This window comes from Meles meles, chromosome 1 (genome assembly GCF_922984935.1).
Source record: "Meles meles chromosome 1, mMelMel3.1 paternal haplotype, whole genome shotgun sequence".
NCBI lineage: Eukaryota > Metazoa > Chordata > Mammalia > Carnivora > Mustelidae > Meles > Meles meles.
The window spans coordinates 2,413,754-2,428,360 of record NC_060066.1 but is presented as its reverse complement, the minus strand read 5'-3'; the positions used below and the strand labels follow the sequence as shown (position 1 = coordinate 2,428,360).

At 63.5% G+C, this 14,607-nt stretch overlaps 2 protein-coding genes across 2 annotated transcripts in view; one reads left to right on the top strand and one right to left on the bottom strand.

Moving 5' to 3' along the window:
• LOC123939760 (maestro heat-like repeat family member 5) overlaps positions 1-2,063 on the bottom strand; it is a 67,139-nt gene extending 65,076 nt beyond the window's left edge. Inside the window, exon 1 of the mRNA XM_046001585.1 lies at positions 1,915-2,063. Within this exon, the coding sequence (XP_045857541.1) occupies positions 1,915-2,063 (149 nt within the window). The remainder of the gene's footprint in view (positions 1-1,914) is intronic.
• Positions 2,064-10,509: 8,446 nt separating this feature from the next.
• On the top strand, positions 10,510-14,099 carry LOC123954471 (collagen alpha-1(XVII) chain). The gene is made up of 2 exons (XM_046025683.1): positions 10,510-10,576; positions 13,501-14,099. Exons 1-2 carry the CDS (start codon positions 10,510-10,512, stop codon positions 14,097-14,099), a joined length of 666 nt encoding a protein of 221 aa, XP_045881639.1.
• Positions 14,100-14,607: the final 508 nt, after the last annotated feature.

Here is a 14,607-nt window from a genome sequence, read left to right as displayed (position 1 = left end):
CCCTTCCCAGATGGCGTTCGTGCTCACTCCATCCCGTAGCTGTGCCCAAACTGAGGACCCTCCCCACCGTCTGCCTCTTGGGGAACCAGGGACCAGGTGGCCAAGCAGGGGACACTCCCGGGGTTGCCAGAGATGTCGCATGTCTGTGCTGAGCCAGACGGTCCTCAGGAAGCTCCCGTGTCTGGGGCACGTGCCGGGATGACCGCGCTTACACGGTGTCGGCGCACAGGCCTTGGCCATCTCTGCAGTTCCCGGCCCTCCTCATCCCTTCTCGCCTTCCCTCCCTCAGTGAGGACTTATTAAAGGCCTGTGGCGGGCCAGGCCCTGCTCCCGGCCCCGGGGGCTCATCTGAACCACGCGCCCAGAAGCCTCCTCTCTCATTGTGCTGGCGTCCTGGGGCAGAGGGGAAGGGCAGACTCTGCCCTAGCCAGCTGGGGACCGTGAAATGGAGAAATGGAGCAGGGACAGGGTTTGGACAAGCTGCGGGGCCACGTCAGACAGCCTGGCCAGGGAGCCACGGTCGTTGGGGTGCTGCTGGGGTGAGGTTGTCTGACAGGGACCCAGTGTGGGGGTGCGGGGTGGCTGGAGAGAGCGACGTCTAGATGAAGGCGTCTGGTGGAGGGGAGCACCGTCCCCAGCGGCACAGAACGTCCTGCCGGAGGGGGATGGTGCCCCTCTCACCACCTGACTTCGGACCCTCTACCCAACTCGTCATACTCCATACGGTCCTCACACCCCAACCCCAAGGGGTGCTCGGACACAGAGAGGGTCAGCGACCTGTCCCAGGACACACAGCCTCTGTGGGACGACGCTGGTTCAGACGCAGCCTGAGCCCCATCCATGCACCCTGGGAACAGTGGCCGGCCGGCTCAGGGCACACTTGAACCTTCCCAGCACCTCTCAGAAAACCAGCCACTTCCTTGCCGCTCCCAGAACGTGTGGCCTTTCCAACGGAGGCTGGCTGGTGTTACCTCTGTGGGCATGTCACCACGGGCTGGAGCCCGGCTCCCCCCTGCACCGGGGAGGGAACGCGGCTGCTCAGTGTCACCCACCAGCTCTTGGCCCGTATCTTGCCCTAAAACGGCATCTAGCCCTGTGACGACCAAAACCGAATATATTTTTAAATGCAGAGAAGCGACAGAAGCAAAGTCAGGCAAACAGCCGCGGAAGGGAGCGCTTTCTCGCCTTCGGAGTGATCCAAGATGCGGCAGAGGAGGAGACGGGCCTGACAACACACACAGGCAGACAACTGTGTGCAGACCAAAATAACCGGGTTCAACGCAGGTACGAGGCTGCTCCTTCTGGAAGAGCCCGCCACCGTGGGCATCACACACGGGAATCCTGCTCCAGGACCCGCCCAGGGACGGTCTGGAGAGTTGGGCTGCCCCAGGCTCCCCCCACCCCGGGGAGGGCGCCCTGGGGGTCTGAGGTGGCAGGGGAGGGAGCCTGCCAGCCCCTGCCCTGCCCCCGCCTGCCCCTGTCCTGCTGCAGCAGCCTTGCTCAGGGCGCGCTGCGTCTTTGCTGGGACGCGGGCCGTCGTGCGGTTGCCCATTATGCAGATAAGAAGCGGAGGCTCCGGGAAGTGTCCGTCCATCTGTCCCTTTGTCCCCTCACATGTGTGCACGTGTGGACACGGATGGTGACACGCCGCCAGCCTCACAAGCAGCCAATAGCCGCGCCAACTTTGGACACCTCCTCCCTCCCAGTCCCCTCTCCACTGAGTCAAGGGCTGCCAGGTGGGGCTCGACCCCAAAGCCGCCGCCCGCCTCCCCTCCACCCCCTGCGCTGTTCCTGGCTGCGGGGACACTCTTTCCCTGGCTCAGGGCCTGGAGCTCAGCCCCAGATGCGCCCCGGGGGTGCCCCTTGCTGCCCTGCGGGGAGGCGCTCTTCTGAAAGACGGAGAAGCCAGGGTACCTGTGGGAAGTAGGGCATCGGGCGTCCCCTTCTGGGTTCCCACATGTCCCAGCCTGGCGCTGGGCTGACCTGGGGTTCTGGGATGTGGCCGATGACATCCTATCAGCCGTGGTGTGGCTGTGTGGCCTTTCCAAGTGCTGCCCGTCCATGTTGGGGTGCGGTTTGGAGAATCCACAGGCCCCAGCCCCCAGCTCTGTCCTCACGCCCGGTGGGGCTGCCCTATCTCTGCGTCTCCCCCTCCCCCACCCCAGGCGGCCCTGACCTCAGCCCGAGGTCACAATGGCTCCAGTGCTCATGGCCCTTTCCCAGGGCCAGAGGTGTGGAGCCGGACACTGTCCCCGGCAGAGCGCGTGTGTGTCCCTGATGCAGTTTTGGGGTCCTCCGTTACACAGCTGTAGGTGACAGGCATGTTCTGTACCAGGGAAAAGTGGCAGAACTAGGCGCTTTATGACTCCCCAACGCATGGGGCCATAGTTCAGTTGCAAGGTTGCAGAGAAAGCAGGTCCCAGCTTGGCCCCTTGTCCTCACACTCGGCTGCTGGAGGCCCTATAGGTGGGGGACGGAGGGCGAGGCTGTTGCAGGGACAAGGGAGAGCCGGGGCGGGGACCTGTGGCTGGGCCAGCTTCCTGCAGCCCCATGAGCACCTCCCAATGCCCAGCAAGCCCTGGGCTCCAGCCCCTGCGGCCACACGGTGCGGGCAGCCCTGCCTTCTGGAAACAGCCCTGCGTCTCACAGACAACAGACAGCCACTGCGCTCCCCTGGGCTTCAAACTCCAGCTGCGGGCCGCTGGCTGGGTGACCTCCTTGAAGCCATGACCTCTTTCTAAATGGGGGGCTGGCAATGCCCACCCTCCCCCGGGTGCTTTTGACATTCAAACTGCTTTTCTGGGAGCCGTGCTTGGTGCAGGACAGGTGCCCAACTTGGCCCAGCCACTGGGCATCCTGGGTGCCTTCGCCAGGTCTGACTGGGGTTAGACCCCACGACGCTCCCGTGGGAATGGTGTCTGGATTTGCAGCAGGTGGCAGGGGATGGGGGAGACGGGCCCGCAGAGGGCGAGGTGAGTTAGGACGATGGTAGTTCCCCCGGGGTCCTGGTGCCCTCTGAGCTTGTCACCTGGAGCCCTACACCTGACCGCAAGCCCAGGTGGCAGGAACTGTGATTCCCCCCAAAGCCCAGAGGTGATGCAGCTCCTTGGGTCGCTCTGAAATGGAGGGGTCTGCACGTACCCCTGTTTGCCTAGAAAGCCCGAGCGTGAGTTCCTCTGTCCCAGCGCACCGAGGGGGCTGGCTTAGAGCTCCCAGATGCTCATTTGTGAAGGAGGACCCAGAAAGCTGGATCCTGCCAAGCTGCCAGAACAGGGGATTGGGGGAGCACCCCTTCTCCGAGGCTTGTCCTCCAGTGCTTCTGGGGTATGTCCCGGGGACCTTTCTGCCCGGTGGCCTTGGCCAGAGCTGTTGTGCTGGGGTGGCCCCAAAATGGCTCTCCTGACTGTTCCTAAGTTTTCAGGAACGTGGAGAGTTGGCTGTTAAAGAGCCGCAGAACTCGCAGTTACATGCGTTATATTGAAAACAGGTGCTAACTCCCCAAACTTACCACTTCCTGAGCATTGGACTAGATTTCACAGGTCCCTAGCGGTCATGTGATGCTAGGGACCTACCTGCGGGGACCCACCCCGTGCCTCTGCCGGGCTCCATGTCACCCTGGCAGCGTGAAGTCAGCCTGGCCGGGGGACCGTCCTGCAGGGACACCCACCGTATCGCACGCGGCGCCCTCGTTCTTCCGAGAGGTCCTTTTTAGGTATTTGCCAGGACGAGTGGGTAAGAGGGTCCAACCGGTCTCTCCACCTAGGAATTTGGGATTGGGGCCAACAAGAGTGAGACCTTGGGGTTGGGAGGGGAGCCCCCCGAGGGCTGCCCATCCCCCCCCCTTTAGGGTTCCAGGCAGAAGGAAGAGACAGAGAAGGGGACAAGCCCTGTGGGCCTCACAGGTTCTGGCCCTGACCTTCCCAGGGCCCCGTTGAGCCTTTAAGGTTCCTGCAGTGCCCTGGTCGGTGGTGAGGTGGGTTTTCTGTGACCTCGTTTCTGGAGGAGAACTTCAGGCAAGTCCTGGCGGGTAAAATGGAGGTCTTCAGGGGTGGGGCGCTCCTGTCTCTGCAGGGTTCGGGGCGGCTGGAGGACCAGGAAATTTGAACGTTGCACCGGAGCTGGGAGTCTCCTCTGTGGACCCATTTCCACTCCAGGGGCACAGGGAGGGTCAGTGACGGAGACCTGGAATCTGACACTGGTCCCCCTCTCCCAACCCCTCACCATGCAAATGGCAAGATACAAGGACCCCTTGGCTGGGTCCTGCCACGTGCCAGTCTCCCCCCACCCAACCTGCCAGAAATTAGGGAGCCCCAACCCACCAGGGACACTGCCTCTGCCTGACGGGGGCTCCCAGCCCCCGGGGTCGGCCTCGCATAGCTGGGTGTGCTCACCACCCTGCACGGGGATGCAGCTGGGAGAGGGTGGGAACCCGGCCGGAGGTCACACGTCGGTCAGTGGCGGAGCCAGGGTCTCCAGCCCGGGTGCGGGGGAGGCCCGCGGACCGCCTGCCCCTCCTCCCCAGGGTAGCGAGCAGGCAGGTGGGGCCTGGGAGGCGCCCGCTTGTGCCTCGCCATGTGGCCGGCAGATGGCGCTGCGGGCCCAGGCAGGTCTCAGCCCGGCATCCCTGCAGCTCTCCCCAGGCCGCCGCAGCCCTCCCGGCTCAGAGGGCGTTTGGGGGCGGGGGGGCCCTGGGCAACCTCGGTGCTGCCGCCGTCACCCACCCGGAGGCGGCAGCTGGGGGACAGCGGCAGCTCGCTGCCACCGCACAGCTCTGCAGACCTCCCTCCGGCTCCACGCCTGCTGGGGGCCACAAGGGGGGGGGGTTACTGCCCCAGAGAGGAGGGGACTCACGGGGACGTCTGGCAGCCGAGCCCCTGACCCGCTACCCAGGCCCAGCCCCTCCACCCCCACCCCCTCCCTGCTCCCAGCTGCAACCAGGTCAGCCTCCCAGACTTTGTGCGACGCCTTCCCCTGGATTGCCCTTGACATTCTCCGCTTGGGCCCGCTCCAGAACCTTCTCCAGGGCCCATCTGCGCCCTCCGGTGACATCCAGTTTTAGCAAGAAGCCCTCCCCTCCACCTCTGACGGCCTCCCACATCTGATCAGTTTCCTCATCCTCCGGCGCTGGAGCCCAGAGCGACCCCAGAGCGCTGGTCCCTGCGCGAAGAGATCCACCCCACCCTCTTCAACAAGAGCCGTAAACAGTTGTTTTAGCACCCAATCCCTCCCACCACACCCATGCTTTCCTAAAGAAACCCCCTGCACTCCCGTTTGCTCTGAGACCCCGCCCCCAGCCCACCTCCTCTGTGAGCCCCCCTCCTTTTCCCTGGGCTCCCTGCTGAGGTGGCTTCAACATGGGCTCCTGCTGGGCCCTCCTGGGAGGTGGAGTGGGGGAGGCTGGGGTACTGACAGCAGGTGCCGGGCAGACAAGCTTCCCTCGAGAGGACCCTCCCCCAGGAGCACAATGGCCCCATCTGTCCACCTGACTTCCTCTCGGGATGTTTAAACCCACAAGGGGTCCAGCCTCAAGTAGCTTGGAGTGCGGGGCGGGGGTCCTAGACTCAAGCTCTAGGCCTTCACGTGGCTCCTTTCCCTCCCACCTGGGACCTCTTGGCTCCCGTCCTGGCCCCAGCGCCTCCTGGGTCAGGAGTCACTCCCTTCCCTCCTGAGCATGAGCGTGCCCCTCCAGGCCCTGGGCTTCCCGGCCCCTGGGGTCCGTCGGGTGCTGCCAGCACAGCTGGGCTCACCCTGCTCTGCCCATGCATGCGGTCCCCCACCTGCTGGCACCCTCCCTGTCCCCCACCATCTGCCATTGTTCCAGATGGCCTTGGCTGCTGGCCCCGACCAGCCAGCCGTGGGCCCCTGGCTCATTGCCATGGTCTCCATTAGACCCCGTGCCCCAGGAAGGTGGAGACCCGGAGTTCTCCCTACAGTGCTCCAGCCCGTCGTGGGTGCCCGTGACATGCCAGCCGGCTCCTCTGTGGAGGCTGCCCCGGGGGGGGTCCCACTCCTTGGGTCTGTAGAGACCCCAGGTCCCACAGGTGCGCTGCCCAGGACACCCCCTGTCTTCCAGGGTCCGCTCCCCTTTCCGGACTCCTATCTGAACCTTTCTCAGAAAAAAGCAGGGAAAGGTTTTCTCCTCCACTTTTGGAAAATGAGATTTTAAAAATAACTCGGAGGCGGTGGCCATGCCAGGAGGGGATTATCTGGGGATTCAAGATGCCCCGGACAGGTCCCGCAGGGCGTGCTTGCCTCTGCTTCTCGGGTATCCCCCACCAGGCCTCTCCCCCATGCTGCTCTCTCCTCCTGGACACTCTGGCCGGCCTCTCCAGGAGACAGGCACCTCCTTCTCTAGTGATGGGGAGCAGAGCAAGGAAACACGCAGTGGGAGCACTACTGAGAAGGGAGGTTGTGGAGATGGTGCTGGAAGGAATGCTTTGGCCTTCACTCCCAGCTCGAGAAGGGGACTGGCCCCTACTGGTTTCCCCAGTCTCCTCCGTATCCTTCCTTCTCTGGTGAGCTCACTGCTCACCAGCCACATGGCTTCCTGGGCCATTTCTTGTTCCTGCCACAGGGCCTTTGCATATGCAAAGGGTTTCTCAGACCCTCTTTCTCCCCCTTCTCATGACAGACTGTCCTTCCTTAACCTCAGCTTCAAAGTTGCTTCCCCCAAGAAGCTGTCTTGGACCACAGACTAGCACAGGGGGTGTTCCCACAGCCCGCCGCTGTCCCAGCTCCCTGACAGTTTCCTTCTCCAGCCTTAGCACGATTGATAATTCTTTCATTTTCTGATTTGTCTTTTTTAATCTTTTTTTTTTTTTAAGATTTTATTTATTTATTTGACAGAGAGAGATCACAAGTAGGCAGAGAGGTAGGCAGAGAGAGTGAGAAGGAAGCAGGCTCCCTGCCAAGCAGAGAGCCCGATGCGGGACTCGATCCCAGGATCCCGAGACCATGACCTGAGCCGAAGGCAGCGGCTTAAACCACTGAGCCACCCAGGCGCCCTTCTGATTTGTCTTTATCTATCTCTCCAACTAGACTGCAGGCTTCCCAGAGGTGGGGACCTGGGAGCAGAGGACAGTTTCCCCACCCGCATCACCGGGGCCCTTCCTCTTGCTGGGTTCCAATGTCAGCCTGTCTTCCTTGAGGGGGCTCTAAAGCCACTGGCTGAAGGTGCCAGGGCCTTAGCTGGTGGGATGGAGCTCTGGCGGGTCCCCGAGCAAACCGCTTGCCAGATAACAGCTTGGCTCAGCCTCCTTCCATCCCCTACAGTGTGCCCTGGGTTGGCTTTTCAAGTGACCTCTTGTCCTCAAATGATTTGCCTTAAGGTCTGGTGGGCACTGAATACTGGCCCCCTGAAGCCATCAATGTTCGAATCCCCGGAATGGGGAATTGTTATCCTGTCCAGCAAAAGAGGACTTTGTGGCTGGGATTCAGTCAGAGACCTTCAGCTGGCGGGAATTACCCCAGATTTTCCGGGTGGTCCTTCAATGCAATCGTGCGGATCCTTCTGGGAGGGAGACAGGGGGAGCTTAGATACATGGAGAGAAGGGGAGGCCACGTGACCACAGAGGCAGAGAGTGGGGTGATGTGGCCATGAATGAGAAATGCCAGCAGCCCCCCAGGAGCTGGGAGAGGCAAGGAAGAGACTCCCCTGGAGCCCTCGGAGGGAGTGCGTCCTCATGGACACCTTGGTTCTGTCCCCGTCCTCGGGATGCTATTGGCGGGGACTGTCACAGTAGCCCTAGCGAACTAACACAGTGCTTGGGGAGGTCAGGCGAAGGCGCCTTGCAGCAAGCTGGAAGCTGTCCCCCCAGATGCTGGCACCCGACGGCTCAGGTGTGGGGTAGGTATCCCAGCCTCCCCGGCAGCCGGGAGGGCCCGTGGGACCCGGTTCTCGGCCTGGAGTTAGAGCGTCCAAGAGCAGTTTCCCCTTGTGCTCTCACAAGAAAGCTGCTGGGCTGGGATGGCCTCTTGTCCCTCTTCCTCCTCTTCTGGGCTGGGGTGCCACGGAGCGTGTCCTCAGGCCAGGGGACACCTGGAGGGGCGGAGCCACAGCTGTGGGAAGCCCACACACCTGGGGGGGGGGTGCTGTGGAGCAGAGCTGCCTGGAGGCCTGGCACAGCCGCAGCAGGAGGGACGGCGCTGGGTCTCCCTGAAGCTGCGGTCCGGGCAGCTCTTTGTTTCCGCAGCTCCCCTGACTGAGACGCCCTGGCAGGGCGGCCTCGGTGCGGTGGGTCCTGGTCCGCAGCTGTGCCCAGGGATGCTCTGCGGAATGTGGACATCGGTGATGGCATCATGGTCTCCCCAGCTGACCCCACGCCCTGGAGGCCTGAGCCGCCCCCAGCGCAGCCGCCTGCCTCGAGAGCTGGCCGCAGGGGCCTGTGCGGCCAGAGCACGGGCGGATGGAAAGTGGACCTGTCATGTGAGATCCAGGCCCCACTTGCCCGTGGCTGACTATCAGGCCTACGGCTGGCTGTGCTCCTGCCCCACAAGCCCTGCGAGGGCAAGGCTCTCAGCCCGCACATCCAGCCTGGGTCCCGGCCTGGCCAGGGGCTCAGGAGGCGCTGGTCGGTGGGAGTCAGGTTATGCAAGGGCTGATAGGGTCCTGGGCCGCTGCTACGGCACTCAGGGACGGGACGTCTGGGCTGGAGGCCGGACCCCAGAAACCCTCTTCGGGGCCGGTGATATGCCGTGGAGCGCCGTGGCCCTGAGACACGGTGGGTGGGGTAGAACCAGCGCTCTGGGCCCAGGCTGGAGGGCGCGTGGGGTGGAACGGTTGGCGCCCCTCTCGCGGCTTCAGGAATATGGGGACTGACCTGTGCGCTCCTGTCCTCTCGGCTGGTGAGCGTCAGACGCACTCGCAAGGGCTTGCAGGGAAGAGGTGGGGAGAGTTCCGGCCTTGGTCCCACTGGCTCAGGGACTGGGGGTTCTTTCACGGTGAGATCCTGTCCCAAGGCTGTCAGGAAGCCGGTCGGTGGGGACAGGGGCTGTTCTTCATCACTGGGTCACATTCCCAGTTCTGTCGCTTTATCATCCCTCCTCGATGGTACGCTAATTTTTTTTTTTAAATAAAGATTTTATTTGTTTCCTGAGAGAGAGCACGAGTGAGCGGGGGTGGGGCAGGAGGGAGAGAGAAACCCAGGCAGACCTCCTGCTGAGTACAGGGACCCCGAAGCCGGGCTCCATCTCATGACCTTATCATGGCCTGAGCCCTGTTTTATGGGTGGGGAAACTGAGGCCCAGGGAGGTCATGTGGTTTGCCCAACCTGCAGTGAGCGTCTCCAGGTTCCTCTCCTGAACCCCAGCCCGGCCCGACCCCTTCCTCAGTTGCTTTCCTGAGGGTGCTGGGAACCTGTGAGCTTCAGTTCATTCGGGGGAGGAGGGGTCTCAGCCCTCCCATGGCAGCTGGGCTGACCAGGCCAGAGCTCTGGCCCAGATGTGTCCAGGCCTGCTGGGGAGAAGATGGAGCAGCGGCTTCTCCTCACCGTGGCAACCGTGGCCTCCCCAACGTCCTACTCACGCACCTTCCTAGGCCCGAGGGTGACACTTGACCCAAGATCTCTAACCAAGGAAGGCCTAGCCCCCGATGACTTGCAGTGGGAGGCCTGCTGGACCTTGTGGGCCTCTGTGGTGTACGGAACAAGCAGAGAGGGCTTCTTGGAGGAGGCAGCGTGAGGTAGGGCCTGGAGGATGAGAGTGAGTTTGCACCGTAGAGGTGCGGAGATGCAGGAGCCGGGCGTCTGGAAGGTGCCCTCTCCTTCCCCTGTCGCTGTGCTCTTCCGGCAGACAGTGGGGCTGCGATAACGCATTGCCCTGGGCATGTGTGGCCTTCAGTGCACACGGGACAGTCTGAACTGGGTGTCCAGGGCTTTCCCATCTTCCCCAAGGATGCCCCGGGCAGGCAAAGTGCTGGGGAAAACGCCTCCCCAGGATGAAGCCCTGGAGGGCGAGGTCACTTGGAGGCTGTCCCACAGTGGTCGGCACACACCACGCGCGTGCCATGGGCCCCCTTCCTTTGGACGGCTCACGTCCCCGCTCCCCTACCGGGGCTTGGTCCACTTTGCGGGAACCTGAACCCATCAGGTCCCTTGAGGCCAGGGGCCAGGTTCGACCCATTTCACGGAACTACTGGAGTTGCTAAAGACGGGGCTGCTGACCCTCACCCCCTCGGACCTTGAATACTGGGTGGGGGGTGCCTGCAGGAGGGATTTCGGGCTCTGTGGCCTTGTGAGCACGCAGGATGGGGGCTGTGGACCAGACTGAGCTGAAGAAGAGGCTTGGGTGGGTTAGTGGGGAGGGGTGGGGAGTCAGATGGTTCCTGAGCAGGGCCAGATGAGCTGCAGGGATGTGGGGGGACGGGGCCACCAACCCCCTTTACCCTTCTCCCTCCCGGCCCCAGCCCAGTTCCAGGTGGGTCCCCTTTAAATGCAAGGTTCTCTCTCCCCAAAGGCCCCTCCCCTGGTCTCCTGGGCAGCCAGGTAAACAAGCAGACCCCAGGCTGCTGACATGGCTTCCCCTCTTTCGGGGGACCCCAGCCCTGTAGGTCTGCCCGCTCCTCCTGTAGCCACTCTAGGTAAGTCATAGGTAGGGGGAGGGATGGAGAAGAAGGGGGTGTCCTTGGCATCTGGGGCTCTGAGGATGTGGGAGAGGAAGGAGCCAGCCCACCCTCTCTTCCTGGGCCGGGGAGCTCTGTCAAGGTCACACAGCAAGACAGGCCCGGGGGCGGGGGGCAGCCCTCCCAGGGGTCTTGAGGCCGTGGGCCTCTGAGCCTGAGGTGGTCCAGGGTTCTCCTCACTCCTCAGCCCCTTCCGGATCATTCTCTGTCCCCCTCCCCCACTGCCTCCTTAAGACCCCAGCACTGGATCCTGGGTCCTCAGAAGCACAAACCCATTACCCCTACTGGAAAGGGGCATTCATCCACCCCCTTGAATGCGGGACTCTGGCCTGACCCTCTCTCCGTCTCGGTGGTCAAGCTCTCGTGATTCCTTCCTCCACTCTGGCCCCTCAGTTTCCCAGACTCCTCTGGGGCATCTCGTCCAACCCTTTCCCCAACCCCCCCCTTCGCCCTTGTCATGCCCTTGGCCTTGTCAGCACCCGAACTGCAGCCTGGTCCGACCCCATTCTCGGGAGTCTCACCAGGCTCAGGCCCGCAGAGCAGGATTCTGGCCCTCCTGGGTGAGCCGCAGTCCACTGTTTCCAGCACGTTCTGCGTCCTCCCACCTGCCCTGCCTCCCTCCCTCCCTCCCTCTCTCCTCCCAGCTCTGCCTTGATCATCACACCCGCACACACACCCTCCTTCCCTGGGCCCTCTGTGTTTTATTGTACCAGCCTGGCAACCCCCCAGCTCCCCGCCCACGCCCCGCCTGCACCCATGCAGCTGAGCCGAGCTGGGGATCAGCTCAGCCGCTAATGCTCTTTAAATTCCTGACTGTGAGCCTGAGGGGCCTTGGTCTTTGCTGGCTCCCACTGCACCCCTCCCTCTGTCCGGCCCCCTCCCTCTTCACACTCCCCTGCTGGCCTCGCTCCCTCTTTCAAGAAAGTAAAGCCATCGGAAGAGGACACCCACGGGTCCCCAGCGCCACCTGTGCCCACAGCTTTGTCCACCCAATCCCTGCTCTCAGCAGGCCAGGGAGAGGAGGAAGAGCGGGCCAGCGAGGCTGACATTCCTGCCTGCTCAGGGCCGTCCCCCACCTTCCTCTCCAGCAGCGTGACTTCTTTTCTCCTTGCTAGATCTTTCCAGCAACATAAAAGCAAGCTGTCGTACCCTGTCTCTTGACCCCACTTCCCTTTCAGCTACCGTCCTGCTTCTCTGCTCCCCATTTAGAGCAAAACTCCTCACAAAGGTTAGTTAGACTTGCTGCTTCCCGTCTCCCCTCCCACTTGCTCAGAGCCTGCTGGAGCTGCCCCTCCTTCCCGGCACTTCACTAAAGTGGCTTTGCTCAAGGTTACCGATGACCTCTTACTTGCCAGACCGGGGGTCAGCTCCGAGGCCTCGTCTGATGGGGCTCATCAGCATCTCTGGGCTCCGCAGTGCCCCTCCTCCTTGCCTGGCTTCCGCGCTCTGGCCCAGCACCTCACTCAACTCCGTCTCCCAGATGTCTAGAGCTCCAGCCGGCAGCCTCTGCCCCAACTCCCGACTCAAAGCCAATTGTCCTCCATACCTCTTCCCTGGCCCATCTGGAGGCCACCACCTGGCCCAAATTAGACTTTTGACCGCCCCTCCCCCCCAGCCATCCCTTTGCTCCTCGTTTCCTCCAGCTGCTTGGGTCCGTTGTCTTCCCCTTTCCTCCCCTGCCCTCCCCGACCCTCTCCACCAGCAAACCCTGCCCTCACATCCTCAAGCCATACTCACAATCTGAGCGTTTCCCACTGCCGCTGTGGTCAAGCCACCGGCCCCTCACCTTCATTAGCGCCCTGCTTGCCTCATGGTCCCCTTGCTGCTGCCCTCACCCCCTTACCTGCGTGCACCACCACAACCATCCCCTGGCCAAATGCACTCAGGTGGCCAAGGCTCTCCCCTCTCCTTTCCTGGGGGCTGCATCCAGAGCTCCTCTCTTCTCTGCAGCTTTTTTTCATCCCCGACTCACAGCAACACCCCACAGCCCTGCCCCACCCACCGGCACTGAACCCCAGCCGCTCCCCCAAGAGCAGGCTGCGGGATGGAGATGGGACCCTTCGGCCGGATGGTGCGGGTGGGACGCCCCTGCCAAGCCTGCCTCGGAGCTGTCCACGGTGCTGAGCACGGTGGCTCTCTGAAGCAGCCCCTCTGGCCTCGTCCACTGCCCTGCTCAGAGCCACGGCCACCCCACTACCACCTGGGGACTGGAGGCTCTGCTCCACCGTGGGACTGAGCTAGGAAATCACTCTTCTGTGACAAATAGGTTCCTCCGTGCCATCTCATTTGCGAGGCTGGCAGAACAGGCTTGATTGTTCCCAGATTTTAGAGGGGGAAACCGAGGCATGGGAAGACTGATGCGCTCCCAGGGGAGGATGTCCAACAAACACAGAACTAATTCACCTCCCAACTAGACCCCTCTATCCCCTGGGACTGCTAGTGCCAGGCTGGGAACCGCCTGTCACCCCCAGCTCCTCCCGCCTCCATCTGCAAGGCCTGGCATTTGGCCTCTCAGTCTCCTCCCAGATAAGTACTTCTCCTGGCGATGTCCCTACCTCATCCTCACTGGGCCCTGATCCCCGCCTCCAGGCCGGGCTCCCACCGTCCTTTCTCTGCGCAGCCCAGGACCAATTTTCAACGGAGAGGGACCACACCACCTCCCTTCCCCAGCCCCTCTGTGAGCTGAGCCCAGGGTGCCGAGCTTGTTCAGGAGGCCTTGCCAAACTCCCCGGGCTCCTCCCCGTCTGGAACTTTCCACCCAAGCAGTACCGAGTGGCCTACGCCTGCGGCCAGCCTTCGGTGCCTTTCTGCCCTCCTGGTTTCTGGGCGCTGTCTCCTCCGGACTTCGCCTCCTGCCTCCCCTGTCAGCCCTGGGGCCCCAGCTCCGCCTTCCAGGGCCAGCCCCGAGGCAGGTTCTCAGGGTCCCGCACCCGCTCCTTGCTCCCCGCCGGCGGCACCGCCCGCGCACGTGGTCACTTGCTCTCTGTCACTCTCGGGGCCCGCGGGCCCGGCAGGTCCCCCCGCGCCCCCGGAGCCCCCGTTCCCGGACATCTACGGCGGGGACGCGCAGCTCTGGGCGGCGCACTTCCGCGGCATCGGCCGCGCCTACCGCGCGCTGGGCAAGGAGGACGACTTCGCCATCCGCGTGCTCACCGAGGACTTCACGCTGCCCTTCCCGTTCGCCTGGCCGCCGGGGCCCGATCCGGCCCGCGGCCCACTGTTCTACGACCCGCACGACCGCGTGGGCTTCGACTTCCTGCTGCGCGGCCCGGGCGCGCCGCCCCCCGCGCTGCTGCGGCCCCTGCACGCCACGGCCCAGGCGGCGATGCGCAAGCGGCGCCTGGAGCGCCTGGCCCTGAGCTACGCCAGCGCGGGCGCGCCCCGGCTGCTGCTGGCGCCCGGGCCCGGCTCCGGCGCCGCCTTCCCTGCTCCCGCGGGGTCCGACGCCGCCACCCCTGGCGGCGCCCCTAGGCTGGCCTAGCCTGCGCCCCACGCGGCCAATAAAGAGTTGCCCTGCTTCGCCCGCCCAGGCTCTTTGCTGGACGCCCGGGGACTGCCGGCTGCGCTGGGGCGGGAAAAGGGCTGACCCTGGGGCCAAGGCCTGGTCACCGGTGCTGTGGGGGATCCGGACGGGGCTCCAGCGGACAGTGAGTGAAGGAGTGAAATCCGCATGGCAACAGGGGCAGGCTGTCCGAGGGACCCGACCTGGGCAGGGGGTGGCAGGGCCTGGCGTCCTCCCGCAGAGCCTGCATGCTGGGATCCTGGCCCCAGCCCCGGGGTGAGGAGCAGCGGCCCATCCCACACGTCAGGACACCGAGGTTCTGGCTCCTCCCAGGACCATCTGGGATCTGTCTGTACATCCCGCTTCCAGTTCGGTGGTTTTTCCTTTTTCAGAGACACAGGGGCTTCAGGGTCTGGGGAGATGGACAGGCAGAGGGAAGGGCCGTAGGTGCAGGGTAGAGAGAAAGGGACATGAGGAGTGCAGGGTG